This window comes from Ceratosolen solmsi, unplaced genomic scaffold (assembly GCF_000503995.2).
Source record: "Ceratosolen solmsi marchali unplaced genomic scaffold, CerSol_1.0 scaffold31, whole genome shotgun sequence".
Classification (NCBI taxonomy): Eukaryota; Metazoa; Arthropoda; class Insecta; order Hymenoptera; family Agaonidae; genus Ceratosolen; species Ceratosolen solmsi.
The window spans coordinates 3,714,733-3,742,305 of record NW_011948432.1 but is presented as its reverse complement, the minus strand read 5'-3'; the positions used below and the strand labels follow the sequence as shown (position 1 = coordinate 3,742,305).

The 27,573-nt window shown below is 34.5% G+C and overlaps 1 protein-coding gene across 1 annotated transcript in view; it reads right to left on the bottom strand.

The window, feature by feature from the left end:
* Window positions 1–27,573, bottom strand: part of LOC105364333 (amyloid beta A4 precursor protein-binding family B member 1) — a 137,411-nt gene that overhangs the window by 26,024 nt on the left and 83,814 nt on the right. The window contains exons 2-3 of the mRNA XM_011502231.1: window positions 21,995–22,135; window positions 21,757–21,913 (exon numbers count right to left, since the gene is read on the bottom strand). Coding sequence (XP_011500533.1) covers window positions 21,757–21,913; window positions 21,995–22,135 — 298 coding nt within the window. The remainder of the gene's footprint in view (window positions 1–21,756; window positions 21,914–21,994; window positions 22,136–27,573) is intronic.

The following is a 27,573-nucleotide window of genomic DNA, read 5'->3' as shown; positions in this document are numbered from 1 at the left end:
TAAAAGAGACAGAGATACAGAGAGACAGAGAGAGAGAGAGAGAGAGAGCCAAAGAGCGGGTGAACGAGTCAAGGGGGAGCGACATGTCATAAGAGGTACTTGTATCTAAGTGGCGCCGGGTGTTGAATTTTCGCAAGAAAACTGCACATACAAACGAAATAAGGATACAGAGGAGGATAAGGGCCGCGCATGTGTATTCGAAGGGCAGACAGGAGCCCTTTAGGCGTAGGAATGGAAGCGCAAAGTGGGCGCCGAGTACAGAAATGTTCCAAGAAATAAGATTATCCCAGTTGGCGTCGTCTAGCATGTAAGCGTGTATATATTCGTATACGTCGTCCATTTGTTAGTGTCTGCAAGACTGCGTGCGTGCGTGCGTGCGTGCGTGCGTGCGTGCGTGCGTGCGCGTGCGCGTGCGGATGGGTGGAAGGGCATGTATGGGTTGTATAGTGCGGGCTGAAAGTTCGAGAGTTCGAGCTGTTTGCGAGCGAGCCTACTCTTGCTGAATATTCCATTAACTGCCGTAGCACTTGGATATCTCACTTTTTCTATTTTCTTGTTCTCTCGATCTCTCTCCAAATGGATTTTGATTAGCTCGAAGGGCGCTTTACGGAAATTTAGAGCTGTCTTTCAAAAGAAATTCTATAAAATTTTCACAAATTTAAAGGATAAGCTTCGTTAGTTATTTAAAAGATATAATTGGACATTACTGTCGACCATTGATTAGTTCGTAAAATTATAATATAATTAGATCAATTAAAAGTACTGGCTGAGTAAGAGGAAATATACTTTCTTAATTAGAACAATGAAAAGCAATTTATTGTATATATCGTGTCGTTACTAAATGTAAAAATATACATTATTGATTACATTTTGTTTACATTCATAAAAGATGAGGAAAATTTTAATTCAGGTAAATGACCCTTTTCCCATAAAAATTCTGTATTCTTCTTTTGAAAAGATTTCGCTTAATTATAACATTATAACACTTAATGACGTAAAATTTGCATTTACAGCATTACATGGTTCGTTAAATTTATAAAAAAAAATAGATTATATGTATTACACTTATTTGTTAATATATATATATATATATATATATATATATATGTATATCAAAACGTCATTGAAATTGCATTTTAAATGCATCATGGAGTTTAATATTTTCTCGTTAAAATATACTTAGAATATGTCCGAATATTTTTAAATGAGATATTCTTACGGAAAGAGCAAAATTTTAGATAAACATATGGTTGTTTTTTAAAAAAAAATAAAAAATTTTTTTTCAACCAATTGTTTGTTTAAACAATTGTTAGGTTCAATATGAAATAAACTTTTTATAAAATACTACGTATATATATAGTATATGAGATCAAAGGAAAATTCCATTTTTGATCCGTAATCTCGTTTTATTCATAATTTTTTGAATATATTCGAAATTGGTTTTATACGATCTTTGCCAAAGTTAAAAGTTTCAAAATTTAAATTTTATTTTTCTTATTTAGAAGAGATTTTATATTTTTTAAGCACATATTTTATTTATTTATTTCCGTTGAATATGAATCTAAATCCTGTACATTATCGTGCTGTGACAAGTAAAATTTTTCAGTAAAATAGAGACTTTTAGGTAAACGGAGGATAAAACATTATTATCATCATTACAGAGATTATGTCTTAAGTAATAAATGTCAGTGAATAAAGTGAATAAATTTTGTTTGATGTAAAAGAATTTGGCCCTGTATCTTTGCATAAATTATCAATGAAACTTTATCGAATATCGTTAGCATAAAGAAAATTGTTCGATCCTCAATAAGCACGTTAATTGTTTAATCAGCTTAAATATCGTGGAGTTAAATTAATTTTTTTCGCGCGTACATTCATCTGACTCAAAATATTTAATTAATTTGTTTATCTTTTTCCTCTCGGACATTTAATAGAATAAATTGTAAATGCCGCGGATAATAGAGAAGATTAAAATTAAATTGAATGAAATTACATTAAACTAATTGAATTTTAATTTTAATTAAATGAAATTACTATGTGAGTTATTAAAAAACATAATTTTAAACAAAAGGCAAAAAAATCGAAATAAAAGCTTATTCGTTATACGATTTGCGAATTTTGTCCTTTCAAATTAGGCTCTGTAATAATACAATAATTAAATTCGATTTTAAAATAGTTCTTTGCACATTTTAACATACGTTTTATAATTTATAAATTGTCAAAGATACGAATGTTCAGCAGCACTCGATCCTATAGCTTTTACAAGAAATTTTCAAAAGAAGATTTACAAAAGAGCCTCAATATCATTATTTACATCACTTATAATTAGCATTGACTGTCGCATGCTCTTTCGCGTCACCAATTGTACTATGACAATTCTCTGTCATATTGTCATGACATAAGCATTTGAAACTCCAGCCTTCTTCGAACACGACATTTTCCATAAAGTGCCACACTCTTGTTCTTCGGCCGTTTTCACAAAATATATCAGAGATTTAAACGTACGAAGATCATTTTCCCGAGATAATCCGGCCACGTTTCGACTAAATAATCATTGCGGTCGACTGACCGCGATACGTCAAATTCAGCTGCTTCTCAAAACCTTGTTTTTCAGCCGCTTCTCAAAACCTTGTTTCCCCAAACCCCCCCCCCCCCCCGCCCCTATGCCCCCGCCCGTAAACACCACCACCGCCCCCCATAAACCACAAGTACCGAGTGAAGAATCGGTTCAGCCGTTCACGGGCCGTACACGGTGTCCATTAAAGGCATTACACGCGTGCCGTATCTCTCTTTTTATCGGCGCCAATCGATCGTCCGGCGGTCTTTTGCATTCGCAGCTGTGCAACTCCGCGTCGCCGTAGTTCATCGGGCATGTGCAACTCTACACGCACACCACTCAGCTCTGCATGTTTGCGTACACGAGCTTTCCTTCCGTCTCTCTCTCTCTCTCTCTCTCTCTCTCTCTCTCTCTCTCTCTCTTTCTCTCTCTCTCTCTTTTGCGTTCGTTCGCTCGCGAGCATTCGATGTGCCGTATACATCGCCGCGCCACGACTGCCGCTTGCTTTTATCGATCTGCGTTTCTCGCCACTACCTTTAACGATCTCGTTTATAGCACTTCTTTCTTCCTCCATTCTCTCTTCCAACCGCCTTTTCTTGTCCTACCGCCAAACCCCTTAACATCCCGCCCCCACCGCGGCACCCCTCCCACGATACCGCACCATTCCCATCCCTATCATCTTCATCCACCACCCCCCGCCAGTACGTCAAGCCCTCTAGATGCCACCGCGCTCCCCACCCTATCCACGACCACCCGAAAACCCATCTACCACCTCCTCCCATCCACTTACACCTACTCATCATCCACCTCCTCACACCCACCTTCTTAACATACCCACATCCTCATCATATCCCACATCCTACATCTATGTCTATTTCTATTTATTTTTTTTCATTTCCCCGTACTTTCAGCCAAGTAATTACCGGATTATTATGAAGAACTTGCTTGCTGAGCGGAGCAACTTGGCCACGCCGTACCTAACCTCAATTTTCAATATGTACGCGCGCGCAATTCCATTGCTTACCTACGCAAATGATGTAAGCGCTCGTCCCTGAGTGACTCTCGTAATCCAAATGAATAATCCAAGAGACTTGGAAATTATTGCATGGATCTTGCATTGTATCGCCATTCCCATTCGTACTTTCGTTACTTCAACGACAATTTTTAGAGTGAAGTTTTTGTACTTCCAAACTATGCATTTCTCCTATCCAATTAATTTGCCAACAAATTCATAACTTATGTAGGAACAAAATTCTGCCTCCACTCTAATATTCTATATGCTCGCGTATTTCAAAACTTTGCCAACTCCCTGCAATCTATTACAGCTCTTTGCTAAGGCCAAGTTCATTTAATCGTGGCTTTATCGCATAAAATTACCAGCCTCCTAATAGGAAAACCTCTAATTTCTTGTTAAACTTCGAGGTATTTAATAAGGCCATCAGCCGCCCTCCCTCCCCCCAATCCGTCACACGCCCACCACCACTAACAATGCGCGCAACAGTGCAGCGTAAAAGAAAAAATCATTCCCTTTTTATTTCATCATCAGCATTCTCTAGCAAGTATCCTCCTGAATGTAGAATTGTAGAATTTCCGGGGGCGGGGGAGGCAAACGAGAGCCGTGAAAAGGCTCGACAATTATATGGTCAGAGCAGCAAAGCGGTGTTAGCCGCGTGTTTTGCTGCACGCTAAGCAAAAAGCTCCCCGCAAGCACGCGGCTGCCGTCTCGCGACTCAGGTGGCAGTTCCACGGAGCGCGGGAGGGGTTGCGGAAAGAGGCGAGGATTATGAGAAAGAGGGAGAATAAAGAAACTCACAGTCAGCTGCCGGCTACTCTGAGATGCGGAGACGCGGGTATGCGACGCGCCACCAGCTCGACCTCCACCACCAAGCCACCCGTATTATTGTTCATCGGAGCTTGGGAAAAAAGTGAGCGCCCCCGTGAAAGCTCGCCACGAGTCTTTTTACTCGCTCGATAATCTTGCGTTCTGGTGTCCGGTGGACCCACTATTGGCCCTTCCTCCGTCTTGCTTTGCCACCTCGGAATTTTCGTTGCGGAACATCTGTCCGTCGTTAGCGTGTGAGATGATGATGATGATCGGGAAGCCGATCGTGAGCGGTAGAGCTAGTAGAATGAGACGGTCGAGGTGAGTAGGACGAGGGATGGATGAGGACGGAGGACTAGGACGAGGATAATGATGAGGATGAAGAGGAGGAGCAGGATGAGGAGGAGGATGAGGAGGAGGATGAGGATGAGGAGGGGGACGTGGAGGGAGGGAGCCGCGATGGGGGGTGTCGATCTCGACTTCCCAGTCCCGGGCTTCCTCGCTATGATAAACAAAGCGTGTTCCAGAAGAGGACGGACGGCGCAAGCTTCGGCGCGTCGTGACACGAACTGATTATCCCTCCGTGAACCGGCTGCGTGAGCCGTTGCCGTAACCGCCTCGGACGGCCTCGGTATTTTTCGCTTCCTTTCGTGCGCGCACCATCGCTCGCTCCCCCGCTTTCGCCTCATCGCCGCCACCCTCGACTCGAACCCCGTCCTCTTGCCCTTCCGCCTCGCCGACCCGCGCCGACCCGCGCCGCGATCCACCGCTCGCTCACGTGCTTACGTCATTTTGCCTCTATGTATGCGAGGGTGAATGCCGCCTGGCTCCCCATCGCGTGTTTTCGCTCTCCTCCACCTCCTCTCTCTCTCTCTCTCTCTCTCTCTCTCTCTCTATCTCTCTCGCTCTATCTCTTACACTCTCTCTTGCACTCTCACTCTGTCTAGCGCCTTGTGCGGGACAATGCAGTTGGAAACTGACAGCGGATTTGGGGGAGATTATATCCTTCTTGCGCTCTGGGTGATTCCCTCCTACGCGACCGTCGCGACTTTAAATTTTCGATAAAATTTATAGATTTTGGGAAATCCTCGTTAGATGCAAGTTTCTCGTTATTGCTTCGTGTTATTGCAATAAAATGGAAAGGAGCACGTTTATGTGTCACTACGCTAGGATTTTGAATTTCTCCTACGCTCTGTTTTAATCTGGGAAGATTGCGACATGCCGACCTTTAATTTATGAGTTCAATTAAATAACTTGAATATTAGTCACCTGCTTCAATGATAATGAATTTTATTAACGATAAGTAATTAATTAATACAATTTTATAGGTCTACAAGTCGAAGATGCATTATCAAAAGTAATATATATATATATATATATATTATTATAATTATAATCTTTATAAAATTATATAATTACATAATAATTTCTAGTTGAAAGAGATAACTTGTGCAAATAATGATGATGGATACGTATGAAGAATCTAAATTGAGGAAGAAATATTATTAAAACGACATTTCCAACTGGAAAAGATCCCATTATCAATATAAGATATATTTAAAATAAAATCCCCTTCTTAATCGCGTCTATGACTATTCGAGATGTTTTAATTGTAATATATGTATTCTTGTGATGCAAGACACAACCTCATACAACGAGGTACACAATGAGCAATGAAGGCCCGAATATTAAACATTCGACGAACATTGTTGTCGATTTGCTGTATTTCTCAATTACATTAGTTTATGGAGTACGAAAGTAAAGTAAAAGTAAAGTAATTCTGATTACTAGTTCACGATAAAAAAAAATCAAACAGTGTAATTATTATTTATTATTATAGATGCATTTATGGAAGAAATTTAGCGAGTCTATGGCGTTTGAAAGAGAACTACAATGATTCGGCAAAGATGTAATTTCCATGATAACCGCTATAAAAGTCTGTGTAACTCACGGAATGCTCTCCAGCCTAGTCATATATATATATATATATATATAGTATATAGTACATAGTATATAGTATATAGTATATAGTATATATATAGTATATATATATATATATATATATATATATATATAAAGATAGAATAATTAAACCAGGCGAACAAGGGGAACAGCACGAGAGACAAAAAGGGCCGAGGGCGCACATCGTATCCCAATGAAACTTTCAAATCTCCCTCGATGTATATGGAGTGAGCAAGGAAGAAGGAGCCGAGAGAGAAGGCCGAGAGAGAAAGAAGCCAGAGTCTAATGTACGTTTATACTACTGAACTCCGTTTTAACATAGTACTTTGTGAATTCGAATGAATCGTTCACGAGTGGACGTACATACCGATGTTCTAGTGCTCGTTTTCATTTCTGTTCTTCCATCGACTATCTACACGCGCAAAAATAAATACTCCGACGATGTTGAAGATCAATCGATGGTATGAGTTTTATATTAATTCTGCATTACAATGCAATAATCTGCGTCATTGTAGTAAGATTATTACTCATTATTTGCCGATTAGAGAGCATAAATTGTTTATCAAATAAATAATACTATAAATTATTTGCTAATTTGTAGTGAATGTTATATACATCCTTATAAAATCACGTTAATGTCGCATTGTTAATTCAAAATTTGTAAATTCAAACTAATCACTTTGTCTGGTGCGGAAATCTATATATGAAAACGTAAAAATTGATTGCAATCAAATAATAATGCTGTTTTAAAAATAAATTTAATTTACTGCAATACAGATAAATATATAATATCTAATAAATATATAATATATAGAAAAAAAATTTGTATAAAATAGCAATAAAATATTTTATTCCTTGCTCATCGCCATTGATTTTAGCTTTTAAAACTCGACAATTAAATCAAATAAAATATATAAAATTTGTCATAATTGGTAAATGCATTATATCATTCGATCTAGTTACAATATTTGCTTTATACATAATGTATTAGGCGGCAAAAAGTGAATAATACACTGTAAATACTAACAAATGTTAAAAAAATTATTAATTCTATAAATTATAAGAATTAACTTTTTTTATTAATGAATTACGATTTTTTAAAAGCCATGAAAATCTCATATATCATGATATATTTGCAGCAATAATTAATAATTATTTATCACTATACTTGCATTTAATTAATTTAAATTATGTAAAAATTCTTTTATCTACGCGATTCAATTTAATGTAATTAGAATATTATCGAAAATCTTTTTCAAATACATATCAAGCAAATGATTTTACGAGAATATTTATCAGTTCTTTATATCATAAGAAATAATGAATAATGAAATAATGAATTCAGTTTCATAGAACTACGCTGTCGAAAGTCAATTATTTCAAATTGAAAAAATTAACATTAAAATACACTGTCACAAGCACTCGTCGGCCAAGTTAGGTCAACGCTTTGGTCGATATTTCTCGCACAAAAGACCGAAATGTTCTTTGGGCACAAGAAGTACATTGTCACGTATGTTCAGCCCTCGAGAAAATCATGGATGTCGGCGCGATAGCAGCGTTAAAAGGACTCGGTTCCTTTCATGTAGCTGGCCAATGTACTTAAAAATAACGAAAGCAAATAAAGGATAAAATATGACAAGAACTTTGCATATTTGCGGGCACGTACGCGCGCACACAGGCGTGCGGTGTAGCCACACATATGTGGAAATAAATGTATGCCTAAGTTTCTTGTAAGTTCGTTAGGCATTTGAAAATCACTTACCGATCGATTTTCATTGAACATTTGAAGACTCTCGAACTTCGCTTACGCACTTGCATTTAAAATAAATAATGAAAACTTCCATTGGCTATTCTATGTATTATTCACAATTCTTTTGTATTTGATGAAAATTACATTAAATTTATAAGCTTGATTTAATAAAATGAAATGAAACTAATATATAAATCTGTCATTTACATTCTCATTTCAATTATCGAGCATTTAAAAGCATCTTCATAAGAACTAATCGACTCTATTGAATGACGACGAAGAAAAATAGTCTGTAATAATTACTATTTTTATAATTAAAATCACTCAGCTTAAACAATCTGTACTTTCAACTGAAAAATCAACATATTCAGCGGATATATTTATGATTTTCTAACAATTTGAATGCTCCATGATTGCGCGATCGATAAATTTTACATTACAATATTGCTGAATATCCTTAATTTATATATATATATATATATATATATATATATATATATATATATATGCATAATTACTAAAGTTAAATGTACATGTATATAAGAATAAAAAATTATCAAAGCAATAATAAAATTAAACTTACAAAATAAATGTTTCGTATCAATAATTAAATCATAATAAATAGTCTAATTAATTAGGAATTGACGTAGGCTTATTAACATTGTAATTGTAAGGATTAGGTTAGATGCTAAAATGTATGATAATAATATACAATCGAATGAACGGCAGAGATCTGACAGACAGAGATATAATACGAGATATATACGTTTAACGAAGTAGAGAAGAGAAAACAGACGATATATGGCATTTGAGGGAGTAGCGGATCTGAATGGCAGTACAGCAACGTCCATTCAAATGCACAAATATGAATGTACAGGCAAGTCGAGGGCAAAATTTCGCGAGTGAGCGAGAGAGTCAGCGATCGCGAGGTTGGTCGGCGTTTTGACATGGTGAGGTTGTGTGACGGGCCCCTGGGATGGGAAGGGGATGGATGAAGGGAGATTCGGCGTGCGCTGGAGATTACCGACTGAATCTAATACAGAATACCGCAGCCCAATCAATAGAGGCGGGAAAGAGACGGACGACGCCACAAACCAATAAAAACAAGCAGTAGAAGTAGAGGGAAAAGGAATAAAGAAAAGAGGAAGGCGGCTTCTCTCTTTCGGACAACGCGCTGCTTTATCCGATGCAGTTCTTCCGCGATAGTACATATATATACATATATATATATATATATATATATATATATATATATATATATATATAGAGAGAGAGAGAGAGAGAGAGAGAGGAAGGGAGAAATCGAAACGAATTCTTCGGAAGTCTTGAAAGAGGACATTGCTCCAACTTGCCCATTTCTTTCTCTCCGAAGCTTTCATATACACTATCCTCTTTTCCTCTTTGAAGCTTTCTTCTTTCCTTACTCTTTTCTTGCCTCCTTAATCCAGTGTTCAACTATTCTTAGGTTGTTCTTTGTACTCCTTCTAGAAAAACTCAACTTTAGCGTTTTTTTTTTTTTTTTTTTTTTTTTTAAGGACAAATCTCCATTTAGTGGTTTAGTTATATACGGGAATACGTGAGATAGTAGTAAAGTAATATTTTTATGAACAAAATTTTTTTGCAACTTTGTTTTCATTCTATGAAAGTAAAGGGAGTTTCTCATTTTCACAATTTTATTCAAACACAAAGTATGAAATGCGCATGAAAGATTCATAAAATTCAAAGTTTGCGTTTTATCAAATAAGACGTGAAATGACATTATTTTATTATTATTATTAATAGAATTAATATTGAATTCCGAATTTGTGACTATAAAAGTAGCCACTAAATTAAGAAATAGAAGCTAATATCCTTTATTAAAATTAATTTTGACTGGAGATTTAATAAAAGTATGGAATTATAATTGACGGCATACTTCATAGAATCGCTAAAATAAAAGTTTAAAAATATTTTTCAAACACATTTTTAGCCAATATCATAATTATCCGATAAGGTTGGCCGTACTGCAAGCCGTTTATACAAATAATAATATCAATATGCTTGCTAATTAGCTAATCGATAGCTAATTATGTTTGTAATTACAAATTCTCATTGAATAAAACAATCAAAGTAAAAGCATAAAAATATGATGAAAAATAGTAATAATAAAAATACGAAAATTGAAGTTTATTTTACCGATATTATTCTAAAGTTTATTCATGAAATGAAAATATTGTAAAATTCATAAGAACGTATGGGAAGTATAAATAGTATATTAATTTAATGTATTATCAATTCCCTTTAAGCAAATAAATTACCTATAATTATGGAAAACAATGTATCTGGCTATTACACTTTATTATTCAGAATCCTTCCGCGGAAGATAAAATTCTCCGTCATGTCTTTATTTTATTCAGCTGGCGCGGACCGATGAGAGGAAAAAGAAAATAGCAAGATCGCGGGGCGATTAAAAATCAAATGGACCAATCTCCACCGTAGACAAGCTGAAGAGGCAATGGGAAAAATAGAAGAAAAAAAAGTCGAGATGAGAACGACTAGTCTGCTGGATTAATTTTTTTTTTTTCAAGGAAACGGCCGATAATTTTTTAATTAGTTTGTAATTATTAGAGTGATGGGCAGTTACAAGAATAACCATTGATAACAATTGGGTAAGATAATTGACAATAACTTGGTGCTAAATTGGGTAGAAGTTTATTTTCAACATGGACGATTTTCTTCTATATAAAAGAAAAAAAAATCATCATATTTAATTAAATTCCAGTAAAATACGTCATTGCGTATTGATACATACCACACATGAGTTGAAATATTATTTATTTATATCTACTATGTTATGGGCAACAGCAAATAAACAATAAATAAATAAAACTGTAACTCCGTGTATATCAAAAATCTATTAATACGAAATAACTAAGAAAAAAAAAAAAACGTCAAATCGGTGATTTGATCTAGAAATAAAATGTCATTCTATCGTGCATTACAAATTATCTTTATAATGCATGAATTTCATATATGGAAAAAAAAAAATGCCGAAATGACCAATGACTGATTTAATCTCTCGGCATATTTTTTCATTTTAATTACACGCATCTGTGAGCATCCGCAGTCGTCATATAGGTTGTGGCTGGCGTTGGGATGATCGATCGAGACTCTTCTTCTCCGCTCGGTCACACTCGAAATCCCTTAAATCCCCGTTCCCCGATAGCGCAGAAGAGAGAAAGATGCGCGATTCTCCACTAGAGTCTCTAAAATTTATTATGCGCGTGCGGGCCTACGACTTCCCCCAAACCCCAACTATCCTCAATTCTTTCATTTATCGATGTGTGACACGCATAGACAAAATGAAAAAAATATATTTCATGAAAAGCCATAAGTTTTTCTAAATACGAATTTTTCTTCTTAAAAGAATTCAAAATATTTATTCGGGTTATTTGTAAAAAGATCATGGTTTGACCAAATGAAATATTAACCCAAATTTACAACATATCCGACCTAATGCATATTTAATTTAATCCTTATAGAATAAGATATGATTTTTATATTTTTATATTTTATAGTATTTTAAGAGAGCGCGCATTAGGGAAACTCGAATTGGCGTAAAATTGCGTGGAACAAGCATAATTCGCAGACTCCAAAATAAATATGAAGGTAAAATGAAAATTGAGCTGCGATAAATCTATTGCAGCTGAAGCAAAATTCTCTGGTAATTTCTCTAGAATAAATAAGCGAATACCTATGCTCCCGTTAATATAATTTATAAATTCTTATATTATTTATATTTTATAAGAAAATCGATCTTATCTCACGTTCAATTCATTAGATCTACGAATCATGTATTTCGGAAGGAATTTATTTGGAAAACCTTTGTTAATTTTTCATAACTCTTAAACTTTTAGTTTTCTCGACTTTACAATTAATTGATAATATCAGTAAATAATTACAATGATAAACATTGATCGTTAGTATAATGAAACTATATGTGATAAAGAATATAGGCAATGTTTACGTTCATTGTGGCCGTGAAAAATCCAAATTCTCAAATGATTGGGAATAATCGTATTTACTTTGTTTTATTTTTTGAATTTGGACATTATTTTTTAACAAATACTCAGCATTATTCTTGCAAATTTATACAAACGCCTTATTTATTGCTTATTTTTGTTATTAAAACGCTAAATATTTATTTGAATATTACATAAAACTCAGTGTTTTTAAAGTAAATATAAATCGTTTAATAATTGATAAACATTGCAGAGATTAATTAATTTGTATTTAATTAATTAATATATTTTAAGAAATTTATTATTTTAATCATTTTTCGCTCTATATTATTTATGATCCTTTCAATAAGAAAAGTATAATCGCGTTTTTTGATACACAAAGTACAAATGAAAATTACTTACAATACTCTAGACTGATAAATTTTTTTTCTTCTTCTTTCTTAATATTATTTGTATGTAAATGTCTAACTGAAAGGCGGGAGGATATGATTGAGAGACAGAGCAAAAGAAAGATAATAGGGTGAAAAGAAAGTGAGAAATAAGAGGAACATAAAAGAAAACAACTACGGTGGGTTGAGTAAGACCAAGAATGAAGGATAAAGGGGAGAGAAAAATAGAGTAAGAAAGAGAAAAGAGTCGTTGAGACACGGGTAGGTGAAAGCACGGAAACGGAAGTTGGCAAGGCTGAAAGCGGGGAGATCCATATTGTAGCCGTAGTATGGCGTTGAAGCGATGATCGAGCTTTATATTGCTCTTGTAAAAATTACTCGCGGAAAATTCTCATTTGTCATTTTGTAATGAAAATGTGTATCCGTCTGAATAGAATGCGAAGATTTTTTGTTTAAATTATCCTTGTTACCCGAAGACAAGCAAAACGAAACGAAACAAAAAAAAAAAGAAAAACAAAAAAAGACTGTATGAAAAAATTGATAATTCTAATGTTGTAATCACGTCTAGTTTTATTTGTGTTTTTTTTTTTTTTTTTTTTTACTTTTAATAAAATTTGGATAACGATTTATTAGAAATTTTGTTGTAACCTTCCAATTACTCTCGAGGAAAGTGCATTGGTCGTGGGGAGAATTTAGCCTGTTGTAAAATTCCAAACTTTCCTCAAAATGGCCAAATAAATTTCTTTTCCTCCAAGCAACATTTAATTAATTTTTTATACACTAATTTATCGTTCTCAATACATTCGGTAGACGAATACTTATTTATTTATTTATTTATTTTTATTATTTTTTTTTTTTTAAATAATATTCAAGGGAATTAATTTTTCTTTAGAATTTACTCGCAGAAATAAACGCGATAAAACGTACGATTTGTTAATTATATTATTTTAAAAGGCCACGGAAGACTTAACGACAAACGACTGCTGCATAGGCCCATAACAATAAAGACTAAACACTTTAAAGCGAGTATGCTCGATAAAAAGGAGAAGTAAGGAATTAGGAATGATTATTTTTCTTTAAAGAGACTTGGCACTTTCCCCTCGTAAACACTGCCCTCGACCAAGAACCGCACGGTCGACAATTTTGTCTTTCGCCCCTTCCCCAATCCCCTACCCCCTACCGCCGTCTCACCTTATAGAGCGATACTTTCGGCGGCGAATTAAAGTCCTAATTACCGGATCCTGGGGTAGATAAGCGTCGGGCGCCACGAGGTCGAGGCACGCGCCCCGAGGAAACGAGCGGATAGCTGAATAATCGGGAGCGCCGGGGTCAACGACACACCAAGCCGTCTCGTCTCCTTTTTCCGTCCGGCAGTCATGGTGGCGTCGCCGGTATCTGGCCCCCTTTTGGGAGACTCGGCTTCCGGCCAGCACAACTCAGGAATCGTGTACTATTCTCCGAGGCGCTGATGTTCCTCGCCGATTAACGCTACCCCGGAGCTCGGTCGCGACTTTTATTTCGCGCTCGCGCTTCTTCGCCTGCACTCGCGCGACCTTCGCCGAGCGAATATTAACAGCGCCTGTCTCAAGGCTTTTTGTTTGATTATTTTAGGGCTGCCTGGCGAGCTTGAACTTTCAATAAGCTTCTCGAGGGAGCGCTTCCGCCTGCACTCGGATTATTATTTTGTGTAATTTTATATGCCGCGTAATGAACGGTAATTTGGCTAGTTTTCTCAGACAATTTCAGCGAAATTGAAAATTAATGGTTATTCCGTGACAAGCATCCGTGATACGATGTCAAAAGCACAAACTGCGCCATAACCAACATTGTCTTTGTATTCGATAATACAATATAATATCAAGATAAGCACACGTAGCGCATTAGGCAAGTATCTATTATCAAGTATCGGCAACATCATCTAACGGCATATCATCTTCCTACTTACTTAATTTGGGATATTTAAATGTAGCTTAAGTTACACGAAAGCAAATGTAGCTTTTTATTCAAATTAGTCTATTCTATTAAAATCGTCATGCAATAATTGAAATTATACAAACAAATAGTCACAAACTCATTATTAGACTTATATATACTTGCACGTGCTTTTCCATCCTTTTTTACTTCGTTTTCATTTCTTCATCTGCATTTATCTCCTCTCCCTTATACTTTCACAAATCATAAATACAAATGTATAATAGAGATTATTATATAGAGATTCTCATATTTTTGTGTAGTCAAAAAAGGATCTATTGTAAAGAATATTTTCATATTCTTTTAGCACAACATTGCACAATAATTTTAAATTATGAACTTACATAGAGAAATATAAGGTAATTCGCCTACTTTAACAATTCTTCAGCATTCATATAAATATCGTATAAGTTTCTTGTCTTCCAAAAAGATTTCATTTCTTAACGTGAATCTTTATAAAATCCATTAAGAAAAAACAAAGAAGTTATTTCTAAATTTCCTCGCGAAGTCCATTTATAATGATTATAAAATGAAAGACAAAAAGTTTTACAGTAAAAAAATTATGTAATTTTTAAAATTTGTCAAGAGTGTATGTAAAAAAATGCTATATCATGAAGATAGCGATCGACTTTTTATTATAATATTGCCGAAAAGTAACAGTTTTAAGAGGAATATGTTAAAAAGTAAAATTTAAAAATTTTTTATATAGTTTAATTTTACATAAAAGCACAATAATATGAAAAACTTCATTATTATTGTTTTTTCTGTAGAATTTATTCTTCTACTTTATTTTTTTTAATTTATTTATTTGCACTACAGTTTTCATCATATCAACAGACGTAAAATAATAATGTGATGAAGTTTTTATTTCCCTATTACTTCCTTTCATATGAGATTTTTGTTTCATTCGCTTCTTTTAAAGAAATATATCTATTTCTCATAGTATTTATAAGTGTCAGAATGAAATATAAATTCTGTTTATATATTCTGTAAGGTTTATAATTATAAATTGATGGGTTGACAAAAATTTCATAGACAAAATTTGTCTTCCTTTTTAAACTCTTTGCTATTAATAGCTGTCGATATAATTAAATAGCTTTGTAAATCAATGGAAATTTAAAAAAAAAAAAAAAGCCACCTCGTTTCTCATTACATATTCGCTAAAATTTGTATTTAAATAATAAAAATGTAATTTCAGGACGTAAATATTGATTATTAGTCATTCAGTAGCATCTACGTATCATACTATTAACAAGAATTACACTCTTAATGGCTAATAAATCTCAACGTAAAGGAAAACTGTTGTAAAATCTTTGATTTTCATATAGTAGTTGATATGCAGAGCCGCGGCCGACTAATTGTAGGTACTTACTACTTAAATGTCACCGCTCCTCTACCTATAGTCCAGCACCTGACGTCGTCGATTTCACGCTCACCATGAAATATGAAATCACCTACAAGACTCGCGACATCAACAGTATTATAAGCACTGCTATAAGCCGAGCAGTTTCGTGCAATCTCGTAAAATCGAAACATAAGTGACTCCACGAGAGTACCCAAATAATGCCGATATATATTTCAGGCTGGCATAGTGAATGAAGGAGGAAGTGGAACAGAGGGACAGAGAGACAGAGAGACAGAGAGACAGAGAGATAGAGATAGATAGAGAGAGAGAGAGAGAGAGAGAGAGCGTGTGAGTGAGAGAGAGAGAGAGAGAGAGAGAGAGAATGCGAGTGAGTGATAAGGGGGAGTCGAGCAAATAGAGTAAAACGAAGTGAGTAGTAACGGACGCATAGCGGACCGTATGCTGTGGCAAGAGGGGGGGGGGCGGTGGTGGGTGTGGAGGACAAAGATACTCTACTGTCTAGACACTCAAACTGCCATTTACGCATTAAACTCGCTCTTGTTGGCAGATCCCATGTTCAATGATGGCGTATGTGTGTACCGTAACGTGGGCCACTCTTCGGTATTCTGACGCTAAGTTTAGTTTCTCTCGATTGTTGGTTATCAATTGTTATTTATATCTCAGTTATTATATAATTAATGGTACGACGAAGTACTTTCTTACTTCTTTTTCATTTAGTTATTAACGGGCTTGTATAATACTATTCATTTTAATTAAAATAATGAAATGGCTTTCGTTATAGAAACATTAAAACTTTATTACAAGTTCAATTATAAAAGACAAAGTTCTTTGTAAAATATATAAAATATTTGTTATACTTGTTTGTTCCTCGAAGCTATTGACTGATCTATACTGTATAAAAATATATAAACAATGACTACCATTACTAAATTAAGTATATATATAGAAGAAAAATATTTTTAATTACCGTCATTTTGAAATAAATATTGATTTGTATAAATATGAATTGAGATAGTAAGAAATTCCTATAACAATAAGGTTTGGTACAATAATACTTATATTAGTATGCAAATTTTGCAGAATCTTTCATGGAATATAAATATTAAATTGAGAATAGAGCAATTTTTTTTTATATTAATAATCTAGTAAGATTTCACCGCATATTTTAGTAGAAAATTTCTACGATTACAAGTGCAAATATATGCTCTAACGTGTATGTGTGTACGTCTATATATATATATATATATATATATATATATAAGTATAATAATTTTACATTACTGTAGAATATAAAATCAATATATTTTATAACATATAAAATATTAAATTATGAAAAAGTCGATTCCTTTTGTTTTCGAAAAGATCCACACGGAACTCCGGATAATTTTATATTTATTAAATGTTTATATTCCACGGTTACTTATCATTTAGGAAAATGTTTACGTATTTATTCTCGCGTTATAAGTACATTACATACGATATGATTTTAAAATAAATGATTGTTTTTTTTTTAATAAAATAACAATAATAATAATAATAATAATATGAAATAATATTTGACATAATATTCGCTGGAAATTCGCGTGAATGTAAAATTATCAAAATATTATGAGACGGTAATTCTAAAGCCGACGTATATAAATGTTAAGCTTTTATAGACTTTTATTTGCTTTTTTTTGCTCATTCCTTTATTCTTATAAGAAAATCTATTTAAGCTTAAGTTTGTAAGCGAATTGAAATGAGAATAATGGAGGAAGTAGTTGCCAATAAAAACGAGAGAAAGATAGTAATATTAGAATTGATCAACAAAATAGACGTAAAAGTGCCGAGATGCAGAGATGCGTTTCTTCCCTCTTTCACTCTCTCTCTCTCTCTCTCTCTCACTCACTCTCTTTCATCGTCCCAATTACAGTTGCGAAGCGCCATAGCGAGAGACAGTCCTACATTCTCGTCACGAGTCGGCCACGTTAAATGTGCGAGAAAGGCACATCCTGGTTCTTGTAGCCTCTGCTTAATTATCATCCAGTCTAATTACAAGATGATAAAGTTTCCGCGGTCGTCGAGTGTACGAGGAGCTTTTTAAACCAAGCTTTCTCTTACTCTTCGTTAATTTCAATTTGTCCTACATCTATATGTTGTGAACCACAGCTGTTTGTAGCCGTTCGCCCTTGTGTTTTTTTTTTGTTGTTTTTTACCCTGAATTTCATTAAGCAATTGGGCCTGTCCTTTTTATATCACTGTACGGCAATTCCTGAATGGAAATGTTTTTGCCTGTTTTGTAATGATATACTTGGGATATGCTAATGAGAGATAAGTATGTGTGGTAGGCACGGATGACAATTTGTAAATTTTAATAATGTAAATTGAATTATTCATGTATATCGATGTTTTATAAATTCCGAATAGTCGTATTATTTAAAATTTATAATATCCAGACAATTAAGTATTGTATTTTTGGGCAAATTGACTTTGCATGATTTTCTAACTCACATTCAACGATATATGTTGATTATAATAATATTGTAAAATATTTTATAATTTTTATATTAAACAAATATGTATTTGCCGTAAAGTAGAATAAAGTATGTAACGAATAATGTAGTTTGTCGATGCAATTAAATTACAAAAATTGTTAATTCATTGGTTATTTCAAGTGTTGCATAATCGTGCGAAAATCCACGTGAAATTTATAATTCTCGATCTTGAAATTATTTCTTAGCCTATTAAAGAAACCAGAATAATATTAATAATAATAACGATAGTAATAGAAAATAAAAACTAGAGAAGAAAAAACTTTGACCGTAAAATGTTAAATATTTTGGTTGTTGAGATTCTTGAAAATTCTTGAGATCGAAGACGAAATGCTCAGATTTATGGCGGAGAAAATATTATAAAATAACGCAAAAGGATTCATAACTTAAGTGAGCAATATCGATTGGCATCTCATTCAGAATAAGGGAGATGGAAGAGCGAGCAGCGAGCGGAGATGCCAAAAGGGTGAGTGTGTAACTGCCGCGAGGTACAAGCTCGGAAACGATCTAACACGAGCTCCCAGCGCTTGGATCTCACCCCTTTTTACGCTCAGTGTACTCCCAACCCTAGACAGGATCGTTAGTATACCTATTCTTGTAAAAAATTGCCGTCGCTCGTCCGGCCGTTCCCATCCGATTCTACATTTATGTTCGAGTACTTGGAGTTTAAGGACCATGAAGCTTTCCTCGACCACCAATCTTATTTCCTATGCTGCCTCTATGTTAGGTTCAAGAAGTTATCTGGTTATCTTCAGCTCGAACGAAACTATTCGCGAATTAGAGAATGAAAATGGAAATTCATAAGGCCATTTTAATAATTGAAGATGAATCTTTTTTTTCTTTTTTCTTTTTTAATTTTTTTTTTTTTTATTCTTTTTTTTTTTTAATTTTTATTCACAAACTATATTATTAGCTAATCAGCATATAAATCGCCATATTACATTGTTTATTCGATGAAACATTAATTTTAATAATATTTTAGATAAAAATTTCTATATATATATATATATATATATATATATATATATATATATATATACGACTTTTAAAGTTTTTAATGAAAATTTTATCGTCTCATTAATACATCTATTTTCTTCTCACTTTATCAAATAAAAATTTCATCGTGTAATTTGATTTTCAATAAATTCAATCTAGAAAATTTTAATATTAGTGATGATAATATTGGATCATACATAAACATTAATCTTAAAAATCGAGAGGTAAGTATGTAAGAAATATTAATTTAACTGCAAATATTATGCATGTATAATAAAATATGCAAGTATAATAAAATACTTAAATCAGCATAATATAGCTATTAGAAAGCACACGTATCGCTCAATTTTCTTTAATTAAATTAAAAAAAAGAAAACAACAACTTTAAGAATACCGACAGTACTTTTCGACAATTGTCTTGATAATAATATTGTCAGCTCAACTTACTGAAAATTGATAAGCATTACACGCTATTAGGGATGACGCTGGGTTTAGAATCATATAATCTTCCTTCGCTTTTCATGGTAGAGTAGACACACCACGAAATGGATGCATCACGGTTAAGGAAAATGGTATGAAAACGAAGGAGCAAGTAACGCGACTTTAGGCGCTTATCTCTCTCCTATTCTCCTCCTCTCCTCCCTTCCTCACATTCTCGCTCTCCTTTTCTATTTCCCTTGTCCCTTTCACAATTTCTCTCCATGCCTTACTTCCTTTCCTTCTCGTTCGCTCATTCAATATCTCGTTCTCTCTCTCTCTCTCTCCCTCTCCCTCTCTCCCTCTCTCTCTCTCTCTCTCTCTCTCTCTCTCTCTCTCTCTCTCTCTCTCTCTCTCTCTCTCTCCCTCTCCCTTTTATACATGAGTATGTTATAACAAAGTTAACCCAAAAGTCGGTAATGGATTCACCAGCGCTACAATGCTTTTCCATGAAAATTCGATTTCTATCGCTTTTGGCGGTTGATCACCCCCTATAGAGGCGATTTTCATCTGAGAAACTTGAGACTACGTAAGGTAACTTATTTAAACGTTGAGGTGGTGGGATTTTCGTTGGTAACAACCGTAATGAGAAAGAAAATAAGAGGCTTATATAGCTTTCGTCGGTGTTCTAAAGGTGAATAAGATGAGAAAGGAGAAGAAGAAAATTGCTTCTAAATATATTTCTTGATATTACCTTTACCTTTTCAATGGTATAAAGTTATCGGAGTTTTAAAATATAGGAAAAACTGCGTATTTCATCAAGAAGCAATAATTTAAATTTCACTATTCGACTTGATTTTACTCGACAGCTTATAAATAGTCAATTTCAACATTCTTATTTCGCAGCAAAGTTGAAAGGACAAGTGGATAGAAAAAGAGTGGGAATATAACATTTAAGAAATAAATTAATAAAAAAAAGCGTTCCATGACTTTTCAATAATGGAGCTTTGATATTTAGGAAATATCGAGTTAGAGGGAGAATCGAATTTTTAAAATTTTAGGTTAGAATTTTAGGAATGAAAATATATAATTCCTACATAAATTATACGGACATTTTTTTTTCAATAAATTTAATGTAAATAGTAGTGAAGTTTCATTAATGCTCGCTTTCATTTATATATATACAGTAAGGTGCAATTTATTTTTCTGCATAGAAACTTTTCTGGTCGCGAAATAGTTTCGTTAAGTAGTATTTAATTTCTTTGGATTGTCTAAACATATAACAAGGAAAGAAATTAAACCATCTGCCGTTAAACTTTACCTCGGTTCTTCTATTTATTTTTAAAAGTTGTGAATGCCAAAATTCGCTATAGTGCAGTGAAAAAGTTTATAAGTTTATTTTATTAATTCAATTTGTGCTCACTCCCCTTTCAAACACAGCCATCAGCAATTCTAATTTCATCTAATACCGCGCGATCTTCGAAATTCTTTACAACGCCCAACAATATATCCATTAATTTCATTAAATTTATTTTGAAAACATTGCATTATTCGCGATTATCTACCAATATCCTCTAATCTATGCCCTCCCCCCCCCCCCCCCCTCCTCACGCCGAAATCCTGATTAAGTTATTCCGATTAAAGCCAGCTACTTTCAAATAAAAAAATATCCTTCATCCTATATAGACATTGGCGATGTCAAAAAAAATTATACACTTTGACATCACTCCATGCTATTTCTTACACAGAATTATCCATTTCCAGCAACAACAGTTTTCAACATTAAGCACCCTTATGTTTACTTCCACCCCGTGTTATGTTCAAACGTTCAAACAATAATCTGCGATTCCCAGCCTCCAGCATTAACTCTCATAATATTCCGCGCCTGATTTTTTCATTTATCCCTCTCCCCGCCATCCCTCCTACCGAGCAACGTGCGTGCATGCATGTGACAAAGTGGCGCATGAGCAGCTGCGCACTACTATTCGACTCACCCGTGATTGTGATTCTCGCTGTTGTCGGACGCGTCGAGGCTCATGGGGTCGTGAATCAACGGGCCCTGGCTTACATCGACACCCATGCTGCCGATGTCGAGGGCTGGGTAGGTGTGGCGTCCCTGTACCCTCGTGTTGCTCGTCAGCTCGCTACCGCCTCTCCTGCTACCGCCGCCAACGCCAACGCCAACGCCACCGCCACCACCACCGCCACCGCCACCGCCACCGCCGCCAACACCGCCTCTACCTCCGCTGCCCACAAGCTCCTGATAAAGCTCATCGTAGAGGGAACTGCCGTTTTCATTACTGTTCAGGGCATCGTCCAGCCGTGCCGGATCCAGATGGTAGTTGGGATTCTCGAAGGAGAGCAGCCCATTCTCTGCAATCGGAACGAGAATGCCAAACTTTATACATGACTTTACTTACTTTTCCTACATTCTCATTTGTCTTCTTATCATTTCTTTATTTCTCTTTATTCCTTCATTCTCCCAATATTTTATTGCATTAAATGTAATTTAAATTATTTACAGGCCGCCTGTTGAATATTCCTTTTGGGTTTTTTCATTCGAGAAAACGTGCTCTTCGTTAAACGAGAAGAGAGAAATGTTACAAATTACAATTGTTCTTATCGACAAAGTAATAAACACGCAAATCAATAATTATAAGGATTAGCTGTCATTTATCGCCGCTATGAACTAAAGCCGAATTAAGGGTGTATTGTTACAATATCCCCTCTCTTACTAATAAAACATGGTCTTTGTTGCAGGCAAAACATTTTCAGAAGTACCTACATATGCTATTTGAGTTTTTTTTAACTTTTGTTCTTAACACACTAGTACAATAAAACTAATATATAAATATATATATATATATATATATATATATATATATATATATATATATATATATATATATATATATATAACTCAATAATAATTCAATAAGCAAAGTAATTAATCTCATTTCTTTTAGTATTTGTGTCAATTAAATATTATATATACTAAAAATAAATTAAGTATAAATATATAAGTCTAATTAAATATTCACAATTACTATGATTATTGCTGATGAAATATTAATTTCACGAGTAAGAAGCTTATAAAAATGTTTGATAATTGATAATTTCCAAACATATAAATGTCGAGAGTTTATTTTCTGTAAGATCAAGTAAAAAAATTATATCAAGCTAAATTAAATAAAGAATTATAAGCTTATTAATACGTTTTGTCGTCTAACTTCAAGTAATAAAAGAAGACAAAAATATATACCTGACGGCCTAAAGGAATTCTTATGTAACAAGTCCATTAAATCAGCTACTTTTATCGGTTTTTCAACTTCTTTTATAATTTGTTGTTTGTAACAAACACTTTTTATTATGAAAATAATTAATTAAATGAAATTGTTAAACTCATATCTCTACTTTATTCTATATTCTTAAGAATTTTATTATAAAACCATTAAGTTTATTAAATTAAATGTTCGTGTACGATTTATCAGAATACTGTTAGAATTTAATTGAAATTTAAGTGAAATAATAAATATAGGTAGAATAAAAGTAAATTTAAGAGTAACTAAAAAGTGTTTATAAATTTACGAAACTCGGTGTTTTCTAAAATAAAAAAAAAATTAACGAAACAACGGTAGGTTGATTTTGAGAATAAACGAAAAAAAATGTTGGGTATCCTCTATTTTTATCTATTTAATATAACAACTTCATGTAATTTATTAGTTTAAATCTGCGAGATAAATGCAATATCGCTCCTTATAAATGAAATTCTAAATCAAATATTGCTTTTGTGAAGAATAACGAAGGGAAGATATTCAAACTACCTCTCTTTCCATCTCCGCATTTTAAATCGCGGCACTTTTAAGGAACTTTGCATTTTTCCGCACAAGAGCTTCAAGTAGCCCTGTTTTCGAGTCTGGCAATCTGCAGAACTGCAAAATAAAATGGTGGCGCGCAAGCTAAAAAAGGGAAAAAAGGATTGCCGAAGGAGAGCAAAGGTAGGCAAGCAAAAGCAAGAGCAAAAGAGAAGAGAACGACGAAGAGAAAAAGTAGTAAAGCTGGTGGGCTCCCGAGGGACCTGGCAAAGCGTTTGAAAGTTTGGACACGCTTTTGGTGTTAGGACAAGTAGAAGTCCTTGAGAAGAAGCGAAAGAAAGAAGAAAAAGCAAGAGCAACAGAGTAGAAGAAGGTAAAGGGGGAAAAAAAAAAAAAAAAAAATTAAAGAAAAGTTAGCGAGAAAAAAAAAACGTGCGCATAGTTTTACATACTATTTATTTAGATATATACGTGTAGTCGTTGAGTTGAAAGCTACATTATCCTAAGGTGCACATTATCAAAATTATTTCATATAAAGCCTATTTGCAATATGTTTATTCGCGAATTATTTTGCGCTCGACAATTTCATTATTTAAATGTATACATTTAAATATTGTACTGTTATTTGTATGCACGTATTTGCCCATATATAAATAAAATTTTGTAGTAGTATTCTTGCAAATTGTTTTAGATCAACATGATAAGACAGCGTGAAATTAAATTGTACAGACATAAAAGTTTTTCCCAGTAATTTTCCAGTAACTAGACTTATTATGAAAAGATTTTCTACCCAAATAAGTAGACCGCTATTGCATGTGTTATTTTCTAGGTTAACACTATTTAAGTAAATTTAATTTATGATACGTCATAATTTAATATATAATAGTGATAATAATAATAATAAAAACAACAACAACAACAACAACAACAACAATAATAATAATAAAGGGATGAAGGAGATAAAGGAGAATAGAAAAAAATGAGTAACGATAAAGATGGCATTGAAAGTTATAATAAATTATTTTCATCATAGGTTAATTTCTACATTAAAATGGCTAATCTTTACATTTGTCGTAGATTGAAGCTCTATAATGCTTATCCAATCGATAATGTTTGAATAATAAAATTTTTCAAAACTTTTATATCACTTGAATGTAAGTAATGCACTTAGATATAGGTGGTCTCTTTCTACAATGGATCGCATTTTTCCTTCTTACAAAATCATGAATATCTTTTGATTCAAATTGCTTAGAGTGCCATGACAAAAATACACTTTTATTTAGCAAATTTACAACGCAGACTGTAGAATTTGCATATTACAACGCGACAAAATAATTTCATCCAATATAAAAATAAAATTACACTACAATGCGAACTCTACGTCTGCCGTCCCAATAAATTATTAATCACTTAACGATTTATCAGCGATAACCTTATAAGTTAAACGATAATCGATTACTCAATACTCAACTATACCAGCACAAGAAATACTCGGTAAGTACGAAAGTATTTGCTCAGGCCAGAAGAAGGCACGAGATTGAGGAAGGAGAATCGGTCGAACGAGGACTGCGGCTCTGTGGAATTGTGTCCGCCCTAACACGAAGCCACACGAAGCCAGCCAGCCTCGACGTAAACGAAAACCTCTACCCTCCGCAACCTCGCAACATTCCATCCACCTATGATCAGTGAATCGTATTCTCTAGTGTGATTAGGGTACGCCATCCCACATTCTGTCCTCATCGCGTCTTTCATCCACCCGCCCCGCCTCACGCTCACCATTCGCATATCAACTGTCTTACGAGATGATTAGCTTTAAATGAACGGGCTGCATGACTAATCGACTAGAGCTATTTACCAGCCGGATTTCCCTTAAATGAGCTAGTGACCCGAATCACGTTCCGGTCCTACCAAACAGGTGCCAACGCTCCTGATGGCGCCTTTACCTCAAAACGACCTCACGACGAGGCTCCGCACCAACGAGCTCTACACCCACTTGTTGCGCCTTCGCGAGCTCCGTCCAAGCACTTCTCCGGTTCTCTAAGGCGACGACGCTCCGACTCGTTACGCCTCTACGACCAACTCGTCTCCGAGCATCTCGAGCTCAACCTCGACTTACAACTTGTCGTGTTAAGGGATTCGGCCGTCCTTCCTTTTCGCATGAAACGACGCGTAATGACAATCCACCCGTTATTAAGGAAAATAAGCTGTGTCACGGTAAAAAAAAAAAAAAAAAAAAAAAGAAAAAAAAAATTAAAAAAAAAAAAAAACAAACAAACAAACAAACAAATAAAAACTTTAAATCTACTTCCCTAATAACTTAACAAGACCGGCATTAAACTTTTCAATACAAACGTCACTCGGGGTTGCCTAGCTCTCGTAATACCGAGTCGGCGTCCGCTGAGTCAGACGAAAGAATGACGTTTAGAAGAGGTCTTGGCGTTACGTATATATTTCTATTCGACTATAGCTGCCCATAAGTATGTATTATCCGAGTCGCAGAAACTGACGAAAATGAAGAAAATGTTGTAAAAGAAAAGACGAAGAAAAGTAAAGAAGGAAAAGGAAGGAGCATGTACCGCGAGTGCCCTCGATGAGTCATGTTTATCGATTTTGCGCCGAGGCGAGGTTAAGTAGTATGAAATATTCGATATTTTACTATTTCCTTTACTCTATCAACGTTTTATTTACCTGCCGAGTCCTTTATTTACATACAGTTTATTACTACCATTTAATTTAACTACTACTCGAATGTAAATGTGACGAAGGAGTAAGAATAGTAGAAGATGCCTATCATAATGGAAAGATTGATTTTTTTTATTTAAAATCAATATCATCTATATATATATATATATATATATATATATCACCGAAGCACTCTCTACTAACACATTTCCAACAAATATCCATTCTAAATTCTACTTTAATAATTATGACAATTATATGATATACGAACATGTAATGTTTATCTTCCAACAATATTCAATCGCCCTATAAAATATCTTATGTTTTAACATTCATTTTCACGTGTATATTTTAACAAAAATTCAACCACCTCGAACAATACATAATTTTATGGGTTCAACTAGTGCCGATGGAAAATCTATCCGATTAAATAATAGATATATAACAGTGGTGTAGCGAGGCTAATTAAAATTTATACAATCGACATCCTTTTTACATTACCGATATGAAATAGTATATTATTGAATTGTAAAATCTAATCGTTGCGTTATGCACAGCCAGCCTTTTAACACGCAATTTTTTTTCTCTATTTTTCTTCTTTTTTCTGACATCAGTCAAATCTATTTAATGTCATGCTGTTAAATCGATTCGTACGTTAAAAATATTAAAGCCATCCGTTTCGCCGAACAGCATTTTCTAATAACTCGCGGCAATCGTACGGCTCGATTCTCTTCTGTTCCTGTAAATCCTGTATATTGGCGTCGTTCTCCCCATAGGGTAACCAATTTAATCGGCTCGCGGTTTATAAAGACACGGATTGAAGGAAGAGGAGACTTATCGGAATGCAGGACAGATTATGCACAAAGGACGCGGAGCTAAAAAAAATGCAAATAATGGTAAAATTTTTGGCTGGCAAGCGCTTCGCGATCGGCCATGAGGTCGCGACGGACAGCAGTACTCCGTCATGGCCTCTGTAATGCCAAGGAAATCGATTGTCCACTCGTTAATCGCGAGCCGTAAGCTCCCGAGGGTGGCGTCGGATCGAAACAGCTGGCACGCTTTGAGCTTATCGAGAAGACGATGAACCCGCGGTAGCCAAGTGCTGGGAGGTGCTTAGACGTCGCGGCGCCACACGCAACGACTGGAGCGCCTCACCGCCACTTATCTATCCATCTCTCTCTCTCTCTCTCTCTCTCTCTGTCTCGCTCTCTTTTCCAACTCTTTTCCAACTCTTTCTTAGATAATCATGCCCCAGCTCTTTTATCGAACGCTGCTAGTTCTATCTCTTCTACGTTTCTCTATATTTATGCGCTG